At 50.4% G+C, this 25649-nt stretch overlaps 1 protein-coding gene across 3 annotated transcripts; it reads right to left on the reverse strand.

Moving 5' to 3' along the window:
* Positions 1-1898: 1898 nt before the first annotated feature.
* Positions 1899-24897, reverse strand: ZFYVE27 (zinc finger FYVE-type containing 27). 3 transcript variants are annotated; one of them, XM_060101378.1, is made up of 12 exons: positions 24729-24897; positions 23029-23226; positions 19312-19382; positions 17571-17757; positions 14977-15072; positions 13642-13754; positions 12761-12906; positions 11431-11502; positions 9297-9441; positions 4962-5008; positions 4543-4624; positions 1899-3484 (listed from the first exon to the last, which is right to left on the reverse strand). In XM_060101378.1, exons 2-12 carry the CDS (start codon positions 23223-23225, stop codon positions 3420-3422), a joined length of 1221 nt encoding a protein of 406 aa, XP_059957361.1. In that variant the 5' UTR covers position 23226; positions 24729-24897; the 3' UTR covers positions 1899-3419. The 3 variants fall into 3 exon arrangements, with proteins under 3 accessions (XP_059957361.1, XP_059957347.1, XP_059957355.1); XM_060101364.1 differs by lacking the exon at positions 24729-24897 and adding an exon at positions 23927-24009; XM_060101372.1 differs by lacking the exons at positions 1899-3484; positions 24729-24897 and adding exons at positions 3823-3897; positions 23927-24011.
* Positions 24898-25649: the final 752 nt, after the last annotated feature.

Here is a 25649-nt window from a genome sequence, read left to right on the forward strand (position 1 = left end):
ATCCACTCCTAGTAAGACCCTCCATGGCTCCATTTTCCCAGTGGTACCTGCACTTTGAAGATGTCCATCACTGGCCTGCTCTGAGGCCCTCACACGCACCTCAAGGGGACAAGGAGGTGGCTTTCCTTCTATGAGGCCACTGACCCCAAATGATGAAAACCATGTTTCTCACACTCTGAATCCCACGTCCTGAAAGCTACTCGTGCTATAATCTGTATTTCACCATTAGACATTGTTTTCATTTTCCCAACATAAAATATTGACTCTGCTTTTTCAAACTATACTCTGGCCTCATTCTTTCCTGAAAATAATCTATGATTATTCTCTAGTTTAAAAAAAATTGCTGTTCTAAGCCATGCAGGGCAGAGTTATTCTGATATTCCTAAAGATGGCCAGAATGAGAGAAATGAGTTAGTGTTTATTGAGCATTTACTCTGTGCCAGGCACCTCGCTTCCCACCTGGAGTGGACTATCTCATTTAATCCTCACAGCAGCCACACGAGATAGAGATCACTATCTACCCACTTTACAGATGAGGAAAGCAGCACAAAAAGGCTTGGGGGCAAGGCCCCTGCAGCAACTCCAGTGTGGCTGCAGCCAATGGTAGAACAGGGCCAAGTGTGGAGCCGGTCCATCGCAGCACCCGCCCCTACTGTCACCGGGATGCTCTCTGGCTAGTGCAGGCTGCTCCTGCTCTAAGGGAAGTCCCTTCTGGTTCCATCCTCCAGTGCTGAGGGGAACCCGCATCTTCAAATGGGTATGGTGTGGCTCCCACAGTGAGGGGCTGCACTGGATTTTCTCTGAGCATCCCTCCAACTGACCTACTATGACACACGCCCTCCATGAGGAAAACCGCCTTCCTGGGCCTGCGCTACCACTGCTGTTCCCTTTTGCTCAAGCCCTACTTCCCACTCCTCCAGCATCTTTACTCTTCCTCTGGACTACCAGGCTACTGAGGTCGCTTTGGTACCTTTTTTTGCCACTTTGGTACTTTTTAAATACTTGGCACTTTTTGGTACTTTAAATTTAAAGAACATGCTCTTCTGTAAAAACTCCTAGGACAAGGTTCTGGCTGCTTCCCTGTCTCTTGGGGCCCCCTCGTACTAGGGGAAGTTCCCAGACCGAGGCCACAGTGTGCTGCGAGGACCCCTCAGGCACCGCGGTCTGAGTTGCACGTGCGTGGCGTCATGAGGATGTGGCTGCAACCTGACCTCGACTCCAAGGCAGAGTCTCTCCACCCCCCTTTGCTGCCTCAGGCCCAAGGTCTTGAAGACACCGCTCATGTCCAGCTGTGGTCTGCAAAGTGCCATGCCAAGCCATTTGCAGCCACTGCTTAACCTCCCTGGGCCTCAATTTCCTCCCCTGTAAAATAGGAAGAAGTGCCTACCTCTTAGGGCCGTCTTGAGGGTTAAATGAAATAATGTGTGTAAAGCACGTATCACAGCACCTGGCACCCAGTAAACACCCCCCAAACCCCAGCTCCCAGAGAACTGCTTCTACTTCCCATCTCACAGCCAATCCTCTTTCCGGCTGGTTCTCAGCCTCCCCCAGGGCTGATCCTTTTCTGCTTTCTCAGAGGGATTAGCTAAAATCTTTCCATTCTAAAGCCTGCATTGCTTAGTATTTACCAAGTTCTGGTCAACCCAACCCCCAGCCCCCACAATGTGATCACAAGTCAATCCAACAGGCATCTCGCTGAGCCCCTCCTGCGCAAGGCACAGCTTTCCTCCCCCAACCCCAGCTCACACCCCAACTTCAGCCTCTGCAGCCCCTCCGCCCCGTCTTGCAGACACAGCCCAGGCCTGCAAACTCAGCCAGTGCTGGGTGGGACCTGGCTCTCCAGCCTCAGGGAGAGGGGGCATGCAAGGACCAGGACGAAAACATAGGAAGCTTGAGGCCTTTTTATTGACAATTCTCCATATACACAGACATCCTTTTAGTTCCTCTCCAGTGTAAATAAAGCACAAGCACTTAACTCTCATATCTCCACAGGACAAAGGAGCCCAAGGAAGGGGATCTACCAAGGCCTGCCTGGTTCCCCAGGGACTTGCCCCACTTGGCCTGGAGAAGTCCCCTGGCTCCTAGACTGGTTGGCCTGGAGAGAAAGCTGGCCTAGCATGATCCTCGTCTCCCCAACCTGCCACCTTGTGTCCCTGCTTAGGGTATAGAAACGTCTCTGCCTCCCAGGGTTCTGAGTCCCAGGCAGCCCATGAGTTCAGGGAAGCATCCTAGGGTAGAAGAAGCCCCCGTCCTCTTTACCCCATTCCTTGTGCCACATGTTCCCGGGAACCATGCAATAAATAAATAAATACTTCAAAAAGGCAGGGAAGCTCCTGGGGAAGGGAGGGGCGCCTGAGCCTGCTCATGGCGTAGGGAGAGACACTGTGCCCCTAAGAGCCCAGAGTGAACGTGAAATTGTTGGAGAGGGGATAGGGACCCCAAGTGGCCTTATCCCATAACTGCTGTCCTGCTGGAGAACAGCCCTGGAATCTGAGACCCAGCCCAGCGAGATCCTACACTTCTCAGGCCCCCAAAGGTTGAGGGCTTCAGGACCTCTGCTCTGCTTGCTGGTCTCACACTCCATGGGACAAGGGGCCAGGGAGGGGAACTGTAGCTCCAGGCCAGAGAAGGGGTGCCCAAGGCTCTGAACACGGGAAGCAGGAGTGATCTGAGTGCCCAGCGTCTACCTGGCAGAGCTGAAAACACCAGAATAACATGTGTGCTGAGATTCTGTAAGTCAAGGTCCCTGCAAGGGGGTGCTGAGGCCCTCTGAGCTGCTGGGGTGCCCGTTTTGCTCTGCTTAACACTGAAGGATTCTGCCAGGCCCTCCTAGACACGTCCTCCTCTGGGGGAATTTGGGAACTTCAACCCTGTTTCTAGAAGTACTTTTGGTCTTGAGAGCCCTCGCCACACCCTCTGGTGGGGAAATGATGAGGTCCTGATGCCTGAAGGGACATTCGAACAGAACTGGGACACGTGCAAGCCCTTCTGCAGGCTCTCAAAGGGCAAGGGCTTGGCCTAATACCCAGCAGGGGAAGAACCTCTTTTCCCAATCTCTGACCTCCAGTCTTCGAGAATTCCCAGGCCTGCAGGGACACCCTGATCCCAGGTGAGGCCAGGCCTGGCTCACTGCTGCCCTCTAACTTATATTCCCTGCCCAACCCTGAGTCTACTAACAGCCCAGAGCAGAGCAGGGCAAACACTCCAGTCCTTGTTTGAGAGCAACCACTACTGGCCATCCGTAGGAGTGGAGAACAGCTCCAGATCCCGGCTGGAGTCAGCGAGGGCAGGAAGGGGAAGCCTACCTAGCATTCAGGCCACATTTGCCCAGCACATGCCACATGGGGCTAAGGGTGGGGAGAGCGGGGTCTACTGCTGGCCCCGGGAACAGGCGCCCGCTTGGACCCTGGGCCCTCTTCTCACTTGCTCAAAGTCTGGTTACACGAGGCACACACAAACACAGTCTCTCTCTGGGCTTCAGGGGCTGAAAAGGAGGAAGAACTTGGTGAGACGCTTCCTCGTGCCCTCTGGCTCATGGCCCCAAACACGAGAACCTCCTCTCCACCCCCCGAAGCCCCACACAGACCACCCATCGCCCAGCCTACAAGCCCGCTGTCCCAGCTCACTAGCCTGCCCTCAGAGAATTCTCTTTCCATGGGAACTGGGGGCTTTGGGGGTGACCATACCAACAGCAGGCCTCACCCAGATGTTCTATGCATTAGAAATTATTTTAGCACCAAAAGAATACCTTTAAAAATGTTTTTTAAATAAAATGCCAGAAGAAAATTTTCCAGAATGTTTTAACAGTGGTTATTATCTCTGGGTGGTAAGATTACAAGATTATTTTTCTCTTCCTTCTTCTGTAATTTCCAAATCTTCTAGAATAAGCGTATGTTACTAGCATGACCAAAAGAATGAAGAAAGGACACTCAATTTAACATTGTAACGTAGTGCAAAGCAGTATGTAATACGTGCTCCCATTTTTTTTTTAGAACATGCGTACGTATTTATCCCGTGTGTGACGGCATTAATGACCGGGAAGGGTCCACGCCTAAGAGTTCTCTCTGGGAGAGATTAGGAATGTTTTCCTTTCTTTGGCTTTTTGTTTTGTTTTGTTTACAATGAGTAGGTATAGCTTTTATAGAAGGAAAAGAAATTATTTTTTTTTTATTTAGTTAAATGCACTACCAAGGCAATGAGAAAGAGAATGAAATTCAGGACGGTGGTCTACCTGGGGAAGGCACGCGTGGCACTGGGGGAGCCTTGGTGGTGCTGCTCACGCTCTATTTTCTAACTTTAGTGAGCGGTAGGAGGCAGTTACTATTACTACCGCGCTTCACGATTCAGATGCGTTAGATATATACTCCTGTCCGTGCATCAAATGTTTTCGTTTTTCCTTTGTTAAAGGGAGATGGAGGAGATCCCGAGTTCCCTGGACCTCTCGCTGACCCCTGGCTCCCTGCCCACACACAGCAGCCCCCAGAGGAGGTGGGAGGCAGGCGCGCCCTCCTGCTGCCCGGACCCCCAGCCTGCACCACTCACCTGTGGCCCCCATGGAGGACCTGGGTACCTTGAAGGAGCAGCACCGAGAGCAGAAGCTGTTTCCACAGTTACTGCAGTTCCGCTGCAGACAAGAGCCAGGGTCAGTCTTGGATCACCTGCCCCCGGGCACCTGGAGCTCCTTTCCACCAGCTGGCCCCACCCAGAGAACCTGGGACAACTATGGGAGTGGGGAGGTGCCCGAGCGGGGCAGGACTGAGACCAGATGGGACATCCCACGAGAAGGCTGGTGAAGGCATGGGCACAGGGGCAGGGCTCCGGAGACCCACTCATTTGAGCAAACCTCCGACCAGACCCCAGGCCCAATGTGGCCCAAGCAGTCAGACTTCATCTGTGACCTCGAGCTACTCCCCTACATCTCGTCCCAAGTCCCCAGCAAACACACCCTCAAGAAGACTTACCCTCTTCTTCAGCACTGAGAAGGTGGCCGAGCAGCCCGAACAGCTCCCTGAGAAACAAAGGCAGAAGCTCAGCTTTGACCCAGCCCAGGCCTTGCAACTCTCGCCTTCTCCTGACTCTTCTAAATGGGGACACTCAAGGCGCCAGCCCAGCCTAGACTCCTTGGCTGGGAACAGAGTGCAAAGTCCAGATCCAGAGCCAGAAGGAGGGATTCAAACTTAAAAGGAAAAACGGATGGCCACCGAGAATCAACGTCCCAGACTATACACTGCTGCTGCCCCTGCTCCCACCTGGGGCTTAGAGACCCCCCACCTGCAGGTGCAGCCCAAATCGAAGAGCATCCAGCAGAATCTACCCCCTGGAAATCACACCAAGTTGGCAGGGACTTGACAACAGGCATCCCTCAGAGAAGGTGGCTCCAATGATCTCTAAGGAAACCTGCCTGACACAACCCTTTCCAAAGTGTCTCCTTACAAGTACTCGGCCCACAGCTAAAGACAGAAACGCCTCCTAAAACCAGACTCCTGCTTTCTGTCATCTGAAGATTCCAGGAGAGAAGCTCAGAACCAGGCACCTTCCAAAAAGACGCTCAGGGCAAGAGGTGCAGGCACGAAGAGTGGTGGACGGACGGGGCGACATACAGCCGGGAAAGAGATCCTGCCTAAACCACCAGACACAATGAGTCGACAAGGTTTCAGACACGGTTTCAAACAGAGAAGTCAGTAGCAGCTTAGAAAACAGTTGGGAGGAGGCAAGGGGGTGTGTAAGAAGAGATGAAAGATGGGGAAGAGGGGACCGATCTTTTTTTTTTTTTTCCTTTCCTAGCCACGCCACGCAGCATGCAGGATTCTAGTTCCCCGAACAGGGATCAAACCCGTGCCCCCTGCAGTGGAAATGCGGAACCCTAACCACTGAACCAACAAGGAAGTCCCCCGACCATTCTTTTCGAGGTGACGTCAAGGCAAAGGGGCTTAACAGACGCTGTGCTCACCACCTACCCATGCTTCCAGGAAAATTAAAGAAGGAAAAGGTGGGCTGCAACAAGGACACAGATGATGAAGCGGGCACATGCAGGTGAGTGAAAAAAATCAAAAGGATGGAGAAGGAGAGAAAAAGCCACACTGGACCCTTATGACTTCAATGAGCTCCAGAAGCAGAAGCAAAAACTTATGAGAACAAGGAAAGTTGCAAGGGCTGCCGCCAAGAATACTGACTATAATTCAACACAGAAATCTCCATGCAGGTGGGGGGCGCTGAGCCAGGGGAGGAAAGGCAGGGGTCCACACTAGGCAGGAGGGTGGCTCACAAAAGGGGACCAGAGAGGCCAACCAAGAGCTGTGGGTACAGAAGAGAGCCGGCTAGGGTCCTAGAAAAACCTGAGAGGGGACAAGATTACTGAAGGAGGTTTCCAGACTTGGGGCCCAAAGGCCTCCTGTGATCTAACCAGAGGAATTATCAGCTTCAGGGCGCGCTGCTGGGCCTCTTGGACCACCTGTGTGGCCAGGTACACAGCACCAGGCCTCACCTTCACACAAAGGCCCAAAGCAATGTGGTCCCTTTCTCTGTCCAGCCAGCATCCCCTGCAGCTCTTGCTAAGGGACACTCCCTGCATTCAAGGAGAGGGGACCCTATAGCTAGAGCAGGAGAAATCTGACACCAATGGGCTTAAGGTAGATGCTGTTGCTGTCAGTCAGCCCGTGACCCTGGCAGAGGAAAAGAGAGAAGAGCATAGCACCCCGCTGGCTGGTAATGCCAACCCAGGAAACAGGCTGCTCCAAGACTCTGTCCCCCACACTATGAATTAGGTCAAGGCAGCCCACCTCTGGCTCTCCTTAGCAAGGGGCATGGGACAGGGGAAGGGAGCTGCTCAAAGACTGACACTCTGGCCCCTCTCAACTGGATGGAGTACCAGGGCCAACCGCCCCAAGGCAGCCACATGGTTTAGTGAAACAGCCCCGTACCACGCACAGACCTGGAACCAGGGAGGGCTGTGTGTGCCGACGCCAGCTCAGGCAGGCACGTGGAGGAGGAGGGCACCCCGGTCCCTTCCGACACCGACCAACTCTTCCTGCCCCTATTTTCAGCCAAGGTCCTGACTCACCATGTGAGGATGCCACGGGGGCAGAGAGAGCAGGAAGGAGCCTAAGACTACACAGACCTGCCGAGGCAATGGTCACGGAGCCTCCAGGATAGAGGGGGCCCTTCCCACTAGGACTCTCCCACTCGGAGTTCATGGAGAAGCTCGTGAGCAGCCTGCCCTCATTCCTCCCGTGCATCCCCTTCATCCACTCACAGCCAGAATGGAACGGTCCCAAAAGCAGCTCACTCACCCCGGCCTGTGGGAGGCAGACCCAAGACAGAGCTGCTACACTTGCCCTCATGGCCCAGAGCTTAAGAATATCTCAAGGGAGGGACAGCAAGCAGTCTTGAAGAATGGAGAGCTAAGGGGGGCTTAGGAAAAGAAGCATTTTCTGCCTTTGCCATCCTCGTGGGAACCTGACAAGCCTTCACCTATCCTGGTTGGGATTATCTGAACCAAAAGCCCAATACAGAAACAGGATAGGCATAAAACCAGGGCACTTCAGACACCAGGGCAAAGGGAGGATGATGAGTTAGAAAGAACATGGGGACTTCCTTGGTGGCGCAGTGGCTAAGAATCCGCCTGCCAATGCACGGGACATGGGTTCAAGCCCTGGTCCGGGAAGAAGCCACATGCCGCGGAGCAACTAAGCCCATGCACCACAACTACTAAAGCCCATGTGCCTAGAGCCCATGCTCCACAACGAGAAGCCACCGCAATGAGAAGCAGGCGCACCACAACGAAGAGTAGCCCCTGCTCTCCGCAACTAGAGAAAGCCCGCGTGCAGCAATGAAGACCCAGTGCAGCCAAAAGTAAATAAATAAATTAGATTAAAAAAAGAAAGAACATGAGAGTCAAATCAGATGACCTGGATTTGAGTCACAGCTCGACCATGTACTGGCTGAAGACTCTGGGCAAATCACTCTTGTCAACCTCAGGTTACTCACCCACCAAATGGGAACAGCTAAGGGGCTATACTTACAATTCATAGATATAAAAGTATAATTTGCCAGAACAAGAGTATTAAGTCTTGTGTAATGTCACTTGGGACTTCCGGAACCCGGCTGCTTCTAAGGACTACATGAGACAGTGTACGTGAAAGCGCACTGAACACAGAGCACTCAGCAGCAGTCGGCGATCATCACAAATAAAAGGAAGGGATCTTGAATGACTGGGGACGTTCACAGAGCAGAAAGAAACAGCATGTCCAGGAGGTCTAACGCTCAGGAAACAACTGCCCTGGCTGCTGCAGGGGCAGGAAGGTAGGCCCTGAGCGCCCGGGGTCAAATGCCTCAAGATAAGCCCCAGGGGCTTCTCCCAGGGCGCAGCACCCGGAACTCACTCCCACAGAACCGACAGCACAGCCAGACCGTCCTCCTCCTGTCAGCTGACAGCAGGCAGAAGCAAGGTTCTGCGTCAGGACCAGCGTGACTCCCAAGTCACCGGCTCCCCCAGGCTTCAGCTACAACTTCATCAAAATGGCTCAGCTTGACTCCCACTCTCCTGATCGGAGCCAGGTCTCCGAGCTGTGCTAACAGCCAAGTCCGCCCTTCTCCAAAGCTACCTTCCTGGGTGCACCTCCGTGCCCAGTAAAATAAGGACTAGCCAATCTACCAGCTTGGCTGGAGAGAAGAAACATCAGGGCTCCATCATCCCCAGGGGAAGACACTGTTTCCTTCGACTTGCTTCCAATCGGACTGGAAAGATCCAGACAGGCTCCTAGGCACCTGCGGGATGGACCAGGGCCTTTCACGGTAACAGCGCCCCTTACGAAGCACTTACTGCGGACGTGCCAGCACTTACCGAGCATTATCTCGTTTGAGACCTACAACGACCCTGTGAGGTAAGAACTTGTATTATCCACCTTTTACAAAGGGGAAGCTGAGGCACGGGGAAGTTCAATAATTTGCTCAAGGACATCCAGCAGCGCTGGAGTTTGCACCAGGCGCTCCGACTCCACACTCAGTTCCCAGCCATTATGCTCCGCTGCCCACCACAGCTCTGCCTGCCTCAGGACCGCACCTCTCTGCAGTCCCGGAGTGGCGCTTCTGGAACTGAATTCCTCATCTTCCCACAAGATTTCACAAGGACAGAGACACAAGAAGGAACCCACGTGCCCTCCCTCTCAGTCCCTCCGTGCACGTGCTACCTCCCCAGGGTCCTGTGGACGCAGCTTTACTCCTCGCTCTCCTCGTAACCCAGCACCTCTGGCCCCACGGCTGGGACGCCCCCCAGCCAGCCCTCCCCTGGGCCGTACCGAAGTTGTTGGTCGGGTACCGCTTGCGGAGCCGCTCTGTGAGCCTCGACACCTTGTTGCGCAGCACCTCGTTCTTGCTCAGGAACCCGTTGTCCTGCAGGGCCAGCTCATCCTCTGCCGGGCACGGGGCCCCCTCATCATCGTCCTGTGGGAAAAGCTGCTTCCAGTTCCGCCCACCTTGTAGCAGGGCTCCGGGATCTGCGTGCATGGCGGACCCCGAGAGGCGTGGCGACCACTGGCTCGGCCACCCTTCCCCCATCCTGCCAGCCCCTGCCCACCTCACCAAGGCTGCTACTTACCAGCACCACCAAGTGTGTCTCCTGCCTCCCAAGGTGCGGGGGAGAAGGAGAGAAAACAGAGAGAAGATAGCAAGAAGGAAGCTGCTGGGAGGGGGGCCCCCAAAGAAAAGGAAGCACAGAAGTGCTACACTGAGTTGTCTGAGAACATCCCAAAGGGTGACGTTAACAGAGGCCCCTGTAAAAGGACCCCAACATCAAATAAGCTTGGGGGAAGCTGTGTATTACTGTTTTTCAAACTGGGTGAAATTAATTTGGTCATTATCTTAATAGAACAGAATTGAACAGGAAAGAAAATATCCCTTACAATGTATTTTTCAGGAAACTTTTGTTTCATTTAAGTTTTTCATATTTCACAGACATAAGTGTGAACTGGGTCAAGATGTAAAATGTGTTCCTTACTCTAGGTCATGAACAAACCTGCTTGAAAGCCCCTGCTATATATATTCCCTACCACCACCACCACCAAGACTCAGAGTCCGCAGCCACTTCAAGTCTTGGAGAAATCTTAGCAGTTGAAAATGTAAATGCCCACATGGACGAGGCTAATGTAGTAATAGTAAAGCGGGCTGGGTGTAAATCATAGGCCTAGTGAAAACTCACAAAACCTCCATTTCTTGTATCCCCCACTTTACAAAGAGACATAAAGAGAAGTGATTTCCTACTATAAGAAAAGCCATAGAGTTTCCCTGATGTCACAGTGGTTGGGAGTCCACCTGCCAACGCAGGGGACACGGGTTCGAGCCCTGGTCTGGGAGGATCCCACGTGCCGGGGAGCAACTGAGCCCATGCACCACAACTACTGAGCCTGCGCACCTAGAGCCCGCGAGTCACAACTGCTGAGCCCACGTGCCGCAACTGCTGGGGGCCGCACGCCTAGAGCCAATGCTCCGCAACGGGAGAGGCCACCGCCGTGAGAGGTCCGTGCACCGCAGTGAGGAATGGCCCCCGCTTGCCTCGGCTGGAGAGGGCCCAAGCGCAGCGGCAAGGACCCAATACAACCAAAAAAAAAAAAAAAAAGAATAAAATAAAATTTTTAAATATATATTTTTAAAAAAAGAAACGCCATAGTGCAAACGTGACAATAAATGGCAACTGCCACTAGGACTCAAGTGACCGGGGATGACAGGAAGTGGTGAGGACTACGTGACTTCTCTAAAGGAGACAGTCACTCCTCGGCTACATTGACTGCTACAGACTCAGGGCTCCCAGAGCTTCTGAGTTTTTAGAAAAACTGAAAATCTAGAGTTTCCACCACAATCTCTCCATTTTTAAATATCGACTCAAAAAATTATTTTAAAGCTTCTCATGCCAAATAAAACACTTCTGTAAACTATCAGTGTGAACCACTGTCCTAAAACCAGGAAGACTGTCTAACTCTCTGACTTGGAGCACTTGGCCATGCAACTGCTTTCTCCAACCTCCCATCCTCACACGTCAAAGGGGCATCTTACAGACCTCATCCTTCAGAAGAGCAGGCAGAGACCCCAGCAGTGCCCTCCTCCACATCTGCCTTCCCTACATCTAAGGCACCAAGCCCACAGTCTCCAGCCAAGGCAGTAAATGACCCACCTCCCCCAGCAGGGCGTTTTCCAGAGGCTTCCAGAGCCATCCCTGCCCTGGGCACCCAGGACAGATGCCTAGGTCAGCAAAAGGATGGGTGGAGGTTCAGTGGCACCCTTTGAACCAGTGAGTTTTAGCTCAGAGCAAGTTTCAGCTTCGCACTTGGACATAAGAGAACTTTAAAAACCCAGACTTGGAATGTGAGAAGCTACATGGCTCCAGGACCACCCAACTTCTGACCTGGTCAGCTGAGGGTGCTGGGGAAGGCCACCCACCTCAATTGCATCTTTAAACTCCTCATCAGTCTCGGCCTCCTCAGCCTCCTCCACACTGCCTGGCGTGAGGTCCTGGGGAGAGAGACTCTATTACAGTCAGAGAGATGGTAGCCCTGCCCCCAAGGTAGAGGCCACCTCCCCGGAGTCAGCATCCCGATTTCTCAAAACAGTGGTTCAAGGGACTTCTCTGATGGCGTACTGGTTAAGAATCCGCCTGCCAATGCAGGGCCGCAACTACCGAGTATGCGCTCTAGAGCCCACGAGCCACAACTACTAAGCCTGCGCGCCTAGAGCCCGTGCTCTGCAACGAGAAGCCACCGGAATGAGAAGCCCGCGCACCGCAACAAAGAGTAGCCCCCGCTCACCACAAGTAGAGAAAGCCTGCGCACAGCAACCCAACACAGCCAAAAATTTTTAAAATTTAAAAAATTATTAAAAAAAAAAAAAGAGGGACTTCCCTGGTGGCACAACGGTTAGGAATCCGCCTGCCAATTCAGGGAACACAGGTTCAAGCCCTGGTCCGGGAAGATCCCACATGCCGCAGAGCAACTAAGCCCATGTGCCACAACTGCTGAGCCTGCACTCTAGAGCCTATGCGCCATAACTACTGAGCCTGCATGCCACAACTACTGCAGCCCGCACGCCTGGAGCCTGTGCTTTGCAACAAAGAGAAGCCAGTGCAATGAGAAGCCCGTGCACCGCAACGGAGAGTTGCTCGCCACGACTAGAGAAAGCCCGCGCACAGCAACGAAGACCCAACACAACCAAAAAATTAATTAATTAACTTTTTTCAAAAAAAGAAGGAAAGAAAAACAACGGTTCACGCCTCAGAGTAAATGGCACAACTGCCAGAAAGGAAGAAGTCAGGGGAAAGAGAGCAGTCTCTAAGCTAGCAGGACAGGGAGATGGGACCAAGGCCACAAAAGGACGTACAGTGGCTGGAGAGCATTGTGGTTGAGAGCACAGGCTCTAGAACCACAGGGCATGGATCTGAGACCTGGGCCCACTGCCCCTGGACAACCACTCTGTGCCTCAGCCTTCTCTTCTACAAAGGAGAATAATCTCATTCTCAGAAATAATCTACACCTCCTGGGGTTAACGTCTATAAAGTACTTGGAACAGCAGAGTAAACACTCAATAAAGCACAGCGTAGCTCTTGTTACTAGTTAACTATAGTCATTACCATTAAGCACTTCAGAGGAGACGGGCCTGGGAAGGAGCAGGAACTACAGAGGCCAGCCCAGGAGTTATTGGTATGAACAAGCTGGTAATAGGGAGGCTGGGAAGCCCGCCCGCAGCAGGCTCTGCCCGGGTGGTTAGGGGCGCTCACCTCTGTGGGCGTGGGCGCAGGTGCAGGTGTGCAGTCCGGCAGAGCGCCCTTCCCCCCGGCATCCGACGGTGGTGGGCTCTCAAAGGCACTCTCTTCCTGCTTGGGGTTCATCCGCCGCTGCAGAGATGCCCTATACTCAGACACCACTACCCAGAGCAAGGAGAACAGGGTGGGAGGCAGAATCAGGATGGAATGAGCAGTGCTCTGGGGGTACCCACTACTGCAGCCAGCTGGCCGCCTCCTCCAGCACCCACTCTCGGCAGCAGGAAACAGTCGCCCTCCTAACTCTGAACAAGTCACCTAACCCAAGCCTCATAAACAAGACAGATGTACCAATACCTACCCCATGAGATTGTTAAAGAGAGATTAAATGTAGTAAGTGCCCAATAAGTTATGGCTTCTATGATTAATTTCCAACCACAGGGAGGAAAACAGTATAGCAATCACCCCAACATATGTACAGGCCCAGGCTTCTACGGCTCAAGGCCTCTCCAGACTGTTTCAGTGCTTTAGAAGCCAGACGGCAGACAGGTACTCTGGGATCACACAGAGATGAGGCAGCAATTCCTGGGGGGCTGCATCCTGGGAGGCGGATGGCAACACTGGGAAAACATCCCTCCCTCATCCCCCAGAAGCCACCATATCATGTGAGCAGTGATTCATCTGTCTGGGGAAGGGAAAGGGACCCCTAGTAGCAGCCTCCCCTGTAACCCACTGAACATCTGAGAGGCAGAGCCCACCGCTCTCCAAGGGAGGACCCTAGTGTGGTGCTGCCCCCTTGTGGAAGGTACAGCAAACAGATGATCGGCCCTAGAGTTACCGGGGAGCCTAACCAGCCCTCAGAGCCGGGTCCCATCTCTGTCAGGCTCTCCAGGGCTTACCTCGGAAGAACTCCACATTTCCCAGAAAGAGTGTGCTGTTTAAAAGGGCAAGGACCCAGCACAGCGGCAGCAGATACAGCATGAAAACCGTGCCCAGAAGAGCCCCATAGAACCTGGATCGACAGAGAGGAACCACAGGATCAGAAATTTGTAAGATCAGAAGGAAACTGGTTTAGGGCACATCCACATGGGGGTCTGGGCAAGAAACAGCTATGGGAACAGTTAATAAGCTGACAAGATCTGCTAATCAAACAACTGGAAAGTAAAGTGAAGAGGAAGGATTTACAACCACCAACAGGTCACAACTGACACGGGCGGGGCCGCCTAAACTGGTCCAACACACATCTCTCCTCAGGATCTAGACTCTGAAGTCTAGAATAAGACAGACTTGGATCTGAATCCCGCTCTGCCACTTCTTGCTGTGTGACCTTATGCAAGTCGCTCGGCTCTCTGAGTGTTACTTCCTTCACATGTAAAATGAGGACTAAGTCTTCCCTGGCGGTCCCGTGGTTGAGAATACGTGCTTCCAACCCAGGGGGCGTGGGTTCAATTCCTGGTCGGGAAACTAAGATCCCCCAAGTGGAATGGTGCAGCCAAAATAAAAATGAGGACTGAAATAGCACCTTCCTCATAGGGTTACTACCAAGAGTGAGATAGTACCATGGAAAGCCTCGAGCACAGTGCCTGGCACCAGGGCAAGGCTAAACAAGTATTAGTTGTCATTATTATTCATAGACAAAGAGCCTTAAGAACATTCATGTCATTTGACTCAAGAGTTCCATCCTAGTATTCTAAGAAAAAAAAATTTCAAAAGATTAAAGCTATACCCATAAAAATGTGCACTACAGGGTTAGTAATAAAAAGTAGAAACTGACTAAATATATCACAGAATGGTTCCATAAATTATAGTACAATCACCATCTATATTAATGTGGTATTACACATAATTCCAAAAGCTATGTAGCAACATGGAAAACCAGTTATATGATAACAATAAGTGAAAAAAAACGGGTTCTCACATACACTATGAGCTATAGAGAGCATCTGCATGTGACAAACTCTACAAGGCAATCCAAACATGAGACTGGCTGCTATATCAGGGTGGGAGATTCCATGGTGAGTTATTCTTCTATTATTAAAATATTATGACCACACTTAAAAGAAGGTGTCTGAACAAAAGCAGCGCATTCAAGCCCACAAGCCTACGTACAGGTCTGCACACAAGAGCCCAATGGGCTCTTTTCCCCTGAGCTAGGGCAACAGGAGCCCTCTCGAGGCAGCTGGCTTTGCCTGGGGTCCTCAGGGCAGCGGTGGTGGGAGCGGACAGGCACTCACTGTGAGGACACGGTGGGGTTCTCCCAGTGCAGCACGCGGTAGGCGGCTTCACAAGTGCAGCACAGGCGGCTCAGGAAGGCCTCCAGCTGGATCAAGCTGCAGACACAACATAGGGGGTTTGTGCAAGCTATACACCCTGCCTCACCCAGAGGGATCGGAGAGTTTGGGGAAACCTCGTACACTTCAGCCCCCTTTTTTGAACCCTTGCCAAGGTTCCTGCTTTGGTCTCTTCCTAGATGTTGATGTTGGGCTGGCTACTTAACTTTTCCAAGGATGCAGTTTTCCTCTATAATAGGAGGAGCAGGGTACCCACCTCCCAGATGCACTGGAGCTGTGAGGATAAATGGCAGGATGCAGAGCAATGTCTCTCCACCTGGGATGTAAGGTAGACTGACCTGAAGAGTTTTTTTAAATGGATGCCCCCCAAAAGCAAAGAGCACACGCTTGTGAAATGAGAACCCAGATCTTGGTTTTGGAAGTGCTCCTCGGAGAAATGGCTGATTCTAGAACAGGGCAGGGAATGTGCAAGATGAATGTGAACATTCTGTTGTACCACAGAATAAGGAAGCTCTCAGAAATGATGGGGACGTATTGAAAGAACACAGGGGCCAGTTCAAAAGAGCTCCATTGCCAAATCTAGGACTGAGATCAAAATTAACAATGACAATAATAAATTATAACCCATTGAATAAAATTTGAAATTCCTACGTTCATATTGATAATAAGGAAAAGCTCTTTCTTATAGAATGTCAGGTAATAATGACAATTAGAAAATCACCTTTGCAAAAGAAAAAAAAAAGAAAATCACCTTTACAACCATCATAGTAATAAATTGATGAAAGTAAGACCTATCAATGGATGTCAATGTAGTGGGTGTATATTTGATGAGGAACAAGATATTTACAAAGTCTCAAAGTATCCCCCCTCAGATTACTAACTCCAGAGGGTAAAATGAATGGTCACTTTACAGTGGAGAAACCTGCACCAAGGTGACCAAAGTTAGTATCTCCCATAACAGACAGTGACATCATGTACCTCTTGATATGATACAATGACAATGTCACTTGTCACATTCCTGCCAAAAATGCAAAACCTGAATTTAATCATGAGGAACCAAACTACCACAAATGCAGAGAAATTCTACAAAATAATAAACATGTTCTATTTTAAAATGTCAAGTCATGAGAAACAAAGACCAAGGAACTATTCCAGGTCACAGGAGACTAAAGAGACATAAAAACTAAATGTCATACACGAGTCTAGATTGGAGCCTAGATCAGGAGAAATTTATATAAAAGACCTTATTAATACAAATGGCAAAATTTGATCATGAACAATTATTAGATAATAGTACTAATGCTAATGTTATCAATGTTAAATTTCCTAATTTTGATTACAGGACTCTGGAAATAGAAGAGAATATCCTTGTTCTTAGAAAATGCATGCTGAAGTATTTGGGGTAAATAGGCAAGATGTTTGTAACTTACTTTCAAATTGTTCAGAAAGAAAAAAAATAATGTCTTAGTGTAGAGAGATAGATGAAGCCAACGTGGCAAAATGTTAATAATTGTTCTATCTGGGTAAAGGGCATGTGGGAGTTCTTTGTACTATTCTTGGAAATCTTCTGTAAGTTTAAAATCATTTCAAAGTGAAAAGGTTTTCTGAAAAACTGCAGATACCCAGGCCCCACTCCAGATAACTGACTCAGAATTTCCGGGGTGGGGCCCAGCCCTCCATTGGTTTACAAGTTTCCTTTGGAGCTCCACAGAGGCCTTTGCTGCCCAGGGAGGGATGAGAACCCCTGCTGTATGTCAAGAGAGCCAATGAAGTTGTTACGGTTAATGTTATCCAACAGTCTTAAGGTGTTTCCTCAGAAGTAACAGCTCTGTCACATTTAGGAAAGTTCCTCCACAGCACAGAGATGATGACTTCCTGGGTATCAGACAGTCATTTAATTTTCACAACCACCTATGAGGTAGGCCTATAATTATCCCATTTAACAGATGAGGAACTGAGTAACTTGCCCAATGTCACAGCGATTAAATGGCAGAACTGAGATCTGAACCCAGGCAGTGGCGTGTGTGTGTGTGTGTGTGTGTGTGCGTGTGCGTGTGCGCGTGCGCGTGCGCGCTCAGTCAAGACCCTAAACTGTGAAATCAGCTAGATCCGGATTCCCATCCCAGCTTGGTCAATTGCCTTTTTCCTCGTCCATAAATGGAGGACAATCATAGTAGCTACCTCCCAGAACTGTTAAAAAGATGAAAGGAGGGGCTTCCCTGGTGGCGCAGTGGTTGAGAGTCTGCCTGCTGATACAGGGGACACGGGTTCGTACCCCGGTCCGGGAAGATCTCACATGCCACGGAGGGGCTGGGCCCGTGAGCCATGGCTGCTGAGCCTGCGCGTCCGGAGCCTGTGCTCCGCAACGGGAGAGGCCACAACAGTGAGAGGCCCGCGTACCGCAAAAAAAAAAAAAGATGAAAGGAAATAACATCCATGGTTTGCCCACTACGATGTCTGGTGCCCAGCAAGCACTCGGTGTGGTGGCAGCTGGTACTGTCACTGTCCCTCACCTCCCTGGTCCCTTCCATACTCACAAGCTCTTCACCTCAGCTACGGCCTCAGGGCGAGACAGGCGAACTCTCTGCAGATCCTCCTGCCTCACGCTATGATACTTCCTCCGCATCAGCTCAGACTCAGGCAGCCGTGCCCGGCAGACCTCCTGAAGGTAGCCCAGCAGGGCGGGCACTGAAATCATCAGGGCACCCACTGAGTACCATGCACCTATGGGAGCAACAACACTGCAGATAAGCAGATAGCAGGACCAGGAGCCTCCGCCCACCCAGATGTCCACGTGCTCGCTCCCTCACCTGCTCCAGGTCTCTGCCCAAAAGACCTCCCCCAACCACCCGGTATGAAACAGAACCCCACCCTCGGCCTCCAGCCCCTTAACCCAGCTTTAGTTTTCCTCATAGAACTTATCACCGCACGGCAGATTACACATACGGTCGTTGGCTCCTCCGTGAATGCAGGCTCCTAAGAACTGGGACTCTCCCCCACCTGGTCACTGCTGTAGCCCCAGACCCTTTTTTTTTAAATATTAAAAATCACTACACTAGCACACAGCACACAGCAGGTGGCTCGTGCCTGGAGTCTGGCCGCTGGGAGCTCCCGATGACTGACAGTCTGACCTTTGGGCCACTAGGGCAGATTGGAAGCCTTCCTTTGGAGTTTAGGATACCACAGACCACTGTGGATCGAGCAATGGTGAGGCTAAAAGAAAATCCAAAGAAGGAACTTCTTCCATGTTAACATGGTACCCTCCAAAGCAAGCTAAGAGAGCACTGGGCACAGAGTAAATGCTTGTTAAGTATCTGTCATCTGAGCTGATTTACCTTGGAAATATATTCAGAAAAATCTAACAGCCTGGGAAGGATATCTGAGTTTCAAGCAGACAAAGAAGAGTCCTACTAAGACATAGAAGATGAGGTTTTATGTGAAACGGGTTTATTTTCAACCCATTGAAACCACAGGAGGCAAAGGAGACACTTGAGAAATGTGAATTCAACGCATGAAGAAAGGACTCAGCTCCTCAGAACGTTCTGCCCCAGGCCCTTCACTCATTTCCTCTGAGGGGTTTGGCTTTTTCTGCGGCCATCTGCCAGTTCCGACTAAAAGGGCTGGGTCCCAGCATACCTTGTCATAAAAGGTCCCTAGGGGACAGCACTATCCAGGACCCCACCAGCTACCCACCTGTCCACACATCAACCTCAAAGGCTTCATGCCACAGACCCCTCACCACTGGTGACTGCCCAGCAGCCCCGGCCAGGCTCACTTGCTGAGCCAGAGAAAATCAACAGATGTGGCAAAAATCCCTGATCAGCTCACCTTCCTAGTACCTTCACCCCATGTCATGTCCCCAAATGACCCCAGAAACCAAAATGGGAAAAGGTTAATGCATCAGCATCCAGTCCAGAAGGAAATAATAATAATAGTTATAATGTGTTGACTGCTTATTCTGTGTCAGGAACTGTGTTAAGTGTTATACACAGATTACCTCATTCCTCACAACGACCCTCTGAGGAAAGCACTGTTACTATCCTCCCTTCAGAGATGAGGAAAATTAGGCCTTAATGGACAGGTTCAAGAACTTCCGAGGCCACACCAGTGGCCTAGCCGGGATTCTAGGTGGGTCTCTCAGGAGCCTGTGTTCTGACATCGAGCAGACACAGAGGGAGGCCAACTCCATGGCGAGACAGGCGGCTCCCTCACATGGGCCGCTTCTCAGAATTCCTCCCCACATTCATTCACAAAAAACCCCTGGCCCCTGATTCTTACCCTCATTCAAGGTGAGGAACAAGATGTTGAGGCCCAGGCAGGTCAGCAAGGAACACAATGGTGTCTGCCACCTACAACACAGAGAGTCCTGGTCACTGAAGACAGCTGCCCCTCCAGCCGGGAAGGGGAGACGGGCACACAGGCGGGTCTTCAAAACCAGGAGGAAGAGGAGGCCCTGGAGCTCAGAGGGTCAGGGAGAAATGAAAAGTGGGTCTCTCACTTGGACAGACAACCGGGAGAGGAGCTGAGGTCACACCTTAGGCCCTGGCGTGAGAAAGGGCATCCTCTCAGAGCCAGAAGACCTGTAGAACCTTTTCCCAGGAGGAGGAAAAATTTATGAAATTATCTGTTAATGTTATACCCCTGTTTAACCTGTGTTTTGTAAGGTTCTATTCTCTTTAAGAGGTGCCGATAACATTCTTCTTAAAAGAGTTTTCCTTTATTCTTTGTATTTACTGAGACAGAGTTGATATGTAACGTCTTCTTTTTTTACAATTTCATAAGAACACATGCTTACTGCACAAAACTCATCTAATACGGAAATTGAGAGAACAAAACAGAAAGGATTTCTTTGACCTTGTTTGCGACTTTCTCTTATTTCTGTGATTTTGAGAGTTTGTTTTAAACATACATTAATTCCAAAGGAAAGAAAATAATAAAGATTTCATTTCAACATATAAAAAATGAAGACAAAACCAGGGTTGGCATTCCCTCAGCAAACACGCCCAAAGTGAACTGGAACTTCTAGAAGCAAACACAGACCCAGCTCCCACCACCACCAAATGCCAAGCAGAAGCCCCCAAAGACGGAGGAAAGAAAATGAGAGACAGGTTGCTGAGGACAAGCAATGCTGCTGGCTTAGTCCTTGATAAAGGACATTTAACAGGGTAAAGGGAGCACAGATGTAATCACAAAGCCACTGACACCTACATTCTAAAGAGCAGTGTCAGTGGATATAAGGTGGGCCCTCAGAGGAGAGAGTCAAATAGAAAAATCGACAGGTAAGTTGCAATGTATTCAGAACTTCAATGCATTTTCTTTTGCTCTAATTGGGATATTTCACAGCTACTAAATGAGGTTAACTAATTTATGGGGTGCTTTTTTATAACAAGAGTTATGAGTAAGGAACTGAAATGACCTCTCTCTGCCTTTGTCTTAAAATTCCATACACTCCAACTACACCACCCTAATTAGGCCTCAGACCCATCTAGTGGCTGCTACCAGGGTAAAAGCAAATTAAAAGTCAGGGCTAAGGCCAATCCCATCTCAGAAATAAAAATATCACACAGCCACTGAGATAGCTTTCATTTTAAAAACTCTCTCTCTCTCTCTTTTTTTTTTTTAAAGATCTGGTTGTTTATTTTTTGGCCATGCCATGTGGCATGTGGGATCTTAGTTCCCCGACCGGGGATCGAACCTGTGCCTCCTACAGTAGAAGCGCAGAGTCCTAACCACTGGACCGCGAGGGAATTCCCAGCCTCTCCCATTCTATCTGATGTCTTTACCGACACTTTGGTCATGGAGACCCACCTACTGGAGTAGCTGATCCCAGAAGAGAGAAGTCTTTTAAAAATCTACTGTAGCTCCAGGCTTCAGACCTCATAGAAGCTCAAGATTAGATCCCTCTGCAAAGTCAAATCCTCTTTACTAAGAAAAGGACAACCAAACACACAAACTAATCTGACAGCCACTTTCACAGACCAGCGCTCCATCTCCCAGCGGCTCAGAGACCATAAGCTCCTGGGGGCTTCCAAGTCCCAATGCTTAATCAATCCCACCACATCCTCAGATTTCTAATTTCATAAAATGGAAAAATCCTAATACATTAGTGCCAAGAAGCACTAAGAGACCAGTGCTGGAAAAGGAGAAGGGATATAGTTAACTTCTGTGCTTTGCCACGAAAAGGCAAAATACACATACGTACATACACATGTATATACATACACACAGGTGCTTGCGCGCACGCGCACACACACACACAGTAGAAAATGCCAGAGAGCACAGCCCCGTGGTTTCCAGAGCCCACACACTCCCCTAAGGAAGACCACAATTCATTTCAGCTAGTTGGTCATGGTGGGATTACAAAGCAAGCCCCTCCTTACACCACCTCCTTACCCCTTACATCAACAGCATGGTCTTCTAAAAGTAGAGAACATTGATCTGGAACACTGACCAGCTCATCTCTAGGGATAATGCCATAAATTAAAGGGGTTCGGGCTTCCCTGGTGGCACAGTGGTTGAGAGTCCGTCTGCTGATGCAGGGGACACGGGTTCGTGCCCTGGTCCGGGAAGATCCCACATGCCACAGAGCGGCTGGGCCTGTGAGCCATGGCCGCTGAGCCTGCGCGTCCGGAGCCTGTGCTCCGCAACGGGAGAGGGCACAACAGTGAGAGGCCCGCGTACCAGAAAAAAAAAAAAAAAGAAAAGGGGTTCTGGGGTGAACAAGAAAAACTCAGGGCCTTGGTGAGAGTTAAAAATAAACCTCCCACTATTTCCAGACTGAGGTAAGAATAAATACTCCAGAGCACTCTGAGAGGTTAACCCAACCCTACCCGCCCTTGTCTCCTACCTGTGTCTCTCAGGCATCTGAGATGGTTGAAGGTCTTTAAAAGAATCTGATGAAAACTAGAAGCTTCTCCCTAGAAATACACACGTGTGCCCACACTTTACATGCAGGTTCAGGAGATTCACTGACCCCGAGAGCCCCACCCACAGGCTCTAGATGAAGAACATCTGCTCTTTAGGACAAGCTGGTTTTATGTGACTTCCATTACAATGCAGTATTAGGAACACATAACCTTTGCACAAAAAAAAAATTTTTTTTTTTACTCAAATCTAATCCAACCTTTAAATTTAACTTCCAGTCTGCACCAGGAAGAAGCAGCAACCAGACAAATCTAGGTAGGAAATTCTCCAGCAAGTCAGTGTCGTGAAAGAGACCATTTGATTGAGAAAGAACTAAGAGACATAATAACCACACAGAATGCATGGTGCTGGATCGGAGCCTGATTTGACCGAAACAATGGTAAATGACATTCTTGGGCCAACTGAGAAAATCTGAATATGAACTGGGTATAGGGTGACATCAAGGAATCATTGTTAATTGTGTTAGGTATGATGTTACCTTATTTTTTTTTAAAAAAGTCATTATTATTTAGAGACAAACTAAATAATGTGTTTAGGGAGCAGAATGGTATGTATCTATAATTTTCAATGCTTTAGCATAAGAAATAAAGTGAGCTGAAAGGAGAAAAAAGAAAATTACCAAGGGTGAAAATCAAAGCAGAACAGGAACAAAAACTTTTGAGAGCCATAATCCTAAAGGACTAGTGAAAACAGTGCCTGCTTATTCATAGTTATTTGCATCCTAATTTTAATATGCATTATGCTAATGTTGGGAGAGAAGGGAAAAAAAGCCTGCTCTGGATAGAGAAGGCCCAATGGTCAAGGCTAGCTAGCAGTCCTGAGGTATGAGCTTATTCAGCCACAAAGAAGAAACCCTGGTGAAAGGCCAGATGGTTCCCAGTGCCCGCCTCTCCTGGGTTGGGCCCGAGACACAGGGTCTAGAATAAGCCCAGAGGCCCAAAGGACCTCCCAGAACTGTTCCTCACCAGCACAGAAAGGATAACCCAGCCACTGCCTAAGTGGCCAGTGCAACTACAAAGCAGGAAGGCAGAAGGCCCAGCAGGTTAGAGCAACCCTAAATAAAATCTGTACCTGAGCAAATACCGGACACCATCACCTGCATCCTTCAGAGGTTCCAGGTAGATCTCCAGCCTCTTGTAGGATAAAACCAAGTTGAAAAGATCAAATGCTGGGGACTTGGCAGGAGCAGTTGGAGACTCCAGGGGAGCCTCGGGGACCATGCTGGGGCTCACCTCTGGCCCACACCCCTCTCGCTCTGAGGTCTGCATCCTGTAATCATAAGAATTCCTGACATTTGCATTGCACTTCCAATGTCCAACACACTTCTACTTGCATTATTTCATGTGGTGCCATAATAAACCTGAGGTAGGCAGGGCTACAGGTGGAAAAGCCTATTTCACAGAGGAAGACACATTCAGCAAGGTGAAGTGAATGACCCAGATAGAGCTGACCCTTGAACAACATGGGTTTGAACTTCATAGTTCCACTTACTTTGCAGATTTTTTCCAACAGTAAATACTACAGATCTACACAATCTGCAGTTGGTTGAATCCTCGGATGCCCAACGGCCGATACGGAGGAACCGCGTGGAGGGAGGGCGCACTGTAAGTCATACTCTCATTTTTGGCTTCACAGAGAGTCAGCGCTCCTAACCCCTGCGTTGTTCAAGGTTCAACTGTATAAAATCCTGCTCTTCTGACTCTCCATCTAATGTTCTTTTCCCCACAGACCCATCAGGAGTATAAACCATAAAGACCAAGCACACATGGTTGCTGGTGAGAGGGAGCCTGGGGTCTCAAGTGAAACGACGTCCTGAAATATTTTTCTCCCACTCTTTACTTAGTTAATTCCTACTCATCACTCAGGTATCGGCTTAAACACCACTCCCTTGCTCTGAGAAGTCTCTGCCAACAACTCCAGTCTGAACTGGGAGACCCTCCCCAACGCTCCCAAAGGATCATGTACTCACCCTAACAGCATTTATCACACCAAAGCAAAACTCCCTTCTTTCTTGCCAGTCTGCCCCTCTTAACTTTGAGTTCCAGCAGGTCAAAGACTACGTCTTCCATTCACCACTGTTTCCGCACGCAATGGGAATGGAATAAATGCTCGCTGAGTGAGTGAATTAATTGCCCGCCCTCCAGGACCCCAGAGCTTTCTTCCACCCTGCTGCATCCTCTAAGCTTTCCCTCTCCCTTCTGTTCCCAACAACCTCCTGAACCATCCCTGCCCATTACCCGCCCCTTTTTCCCCTTGAACTCTACGGGGCAGTCACCACCTTCCATAAAACCACATTCCCTTCTCTCTTCTCTGATGGGGATAGCCACAGAACTCTCACCCTCTCTCCTAATTTCAAAGTCCGACCCAAACGCTAAGCAGTAAATAAGGAGGTAGACCCTTGGCCCACAGCAACAAAAGCCAGTTCCAGGCAAGGGGCTGCGATCTGGGACGATGGGGGGAGGAGGGTGCTTGAAGGAGAGGGTAACAAAGGGGCCACCAGGAACCCGAGACCCCCTCAGGCGGAGCTAGGACGAAAGGACCCAAGGCGGGCGCGAGGTAAGAGCCCAGGAAGGGGTGAAGCAGGTCTGCGCCAGCAGAGGCCAGACCATCACCCCTGCAGCCCAGGGAGCCGGACGGGGCCCTGAGACCCAAACCACAGAAGACCACACCCAAGGTCGCTGGGCCAGCAGGTGGCGGACCCCGCGGCGTTCTGGCGCCCAACTCTGCACAGTCGGCGGACACACCAGGGTGGGGTGGGGGTGGCACCTCACCTACACGGTCGCTGCGATGGTGGGGAAGGGGCGGGGACGGCCAGGAGGCACTGATAGGGCCACTGGACCCCGGCGCGTTTCCTCAGGCCCGCCCCACCACGAAGCGCCTCTTCCCAAGGCCGCTCTGAAGTCGCAGTACTGAGAACCTCCGCCGCCAACCCAGCCGCCGCTTCCGGGACGCGATTGCTCGGCGGCGGCGTGCCCTTGACGTCATCGCTCCCGCCCCGCCTCCGGCCCGACTCCCGGGTTTAGCTCCGCCCGCTCTAGGACAGGTGAGCGCCCTCGTTCGCACTGCGCCTGCGCGCCTTTTCTTCCTCAGCCAGGATCCTGGGCTCAACTGTAGTCCCGCCCGACAGCGGTTCGCTAAACCCTGGGAGTTTAGGGAATCCCACCCCTCGCTGCCCCCACGTCGTTTTGGATTCCGGCAGGGAACAGTTGGAGAGAAGCTAATCTGAAGAATTTACGTCTGCATCCTCCCCCCACCAAATTTGGCACTTACCTCACCCCCTGGGGACCGTGAGCTTAGAAAAGGCAGAAACCATATCCCTGCATGCCCGATGCCTAGCAGAGAATGCAATTCCGTTCAGCGTTTCCTGAGTAGCTACTGTGTACAGGGTCCTGGGCAAGCCCTTCCCAATTCAACACACTTCTCACTGTGTTGCCCGGTTAATCGCCCTTAAAGCATGCATCCGATGCCTTTGCATTAATAATAATAACACTAACATTTATTTACGGAGGGCTTACCAGGCGCCAGGCACTGGACTAAGCTCTCTGTAGGCATTATCTTAGCTAGTCCTCCTCCAACAATGCTATTAGGGTTATCGCCATTTCACAGATGAGGAATCTGAGATTTGTCAAAGAACTTCAGTGTCTCTCAGCTAGTATGCAACTGTGAGCTGGAATTTTAACCTCTGTGTCATC

This window comes from Mesoplodon densirostris, chromosome 1, assembly GCF_025265405.1.
Source record: "Mesoplodon densirostris isolate mMesDen1 chromosome 1, mMesDen1 primary haplotype, whole genome shotgun sequence".
NCBI lineage: Eukaryota > Metazoa > Chordata > Mammalia > Artiodactyla > Ziphiidae > Mesoplodon > Mesoplodon densirostris.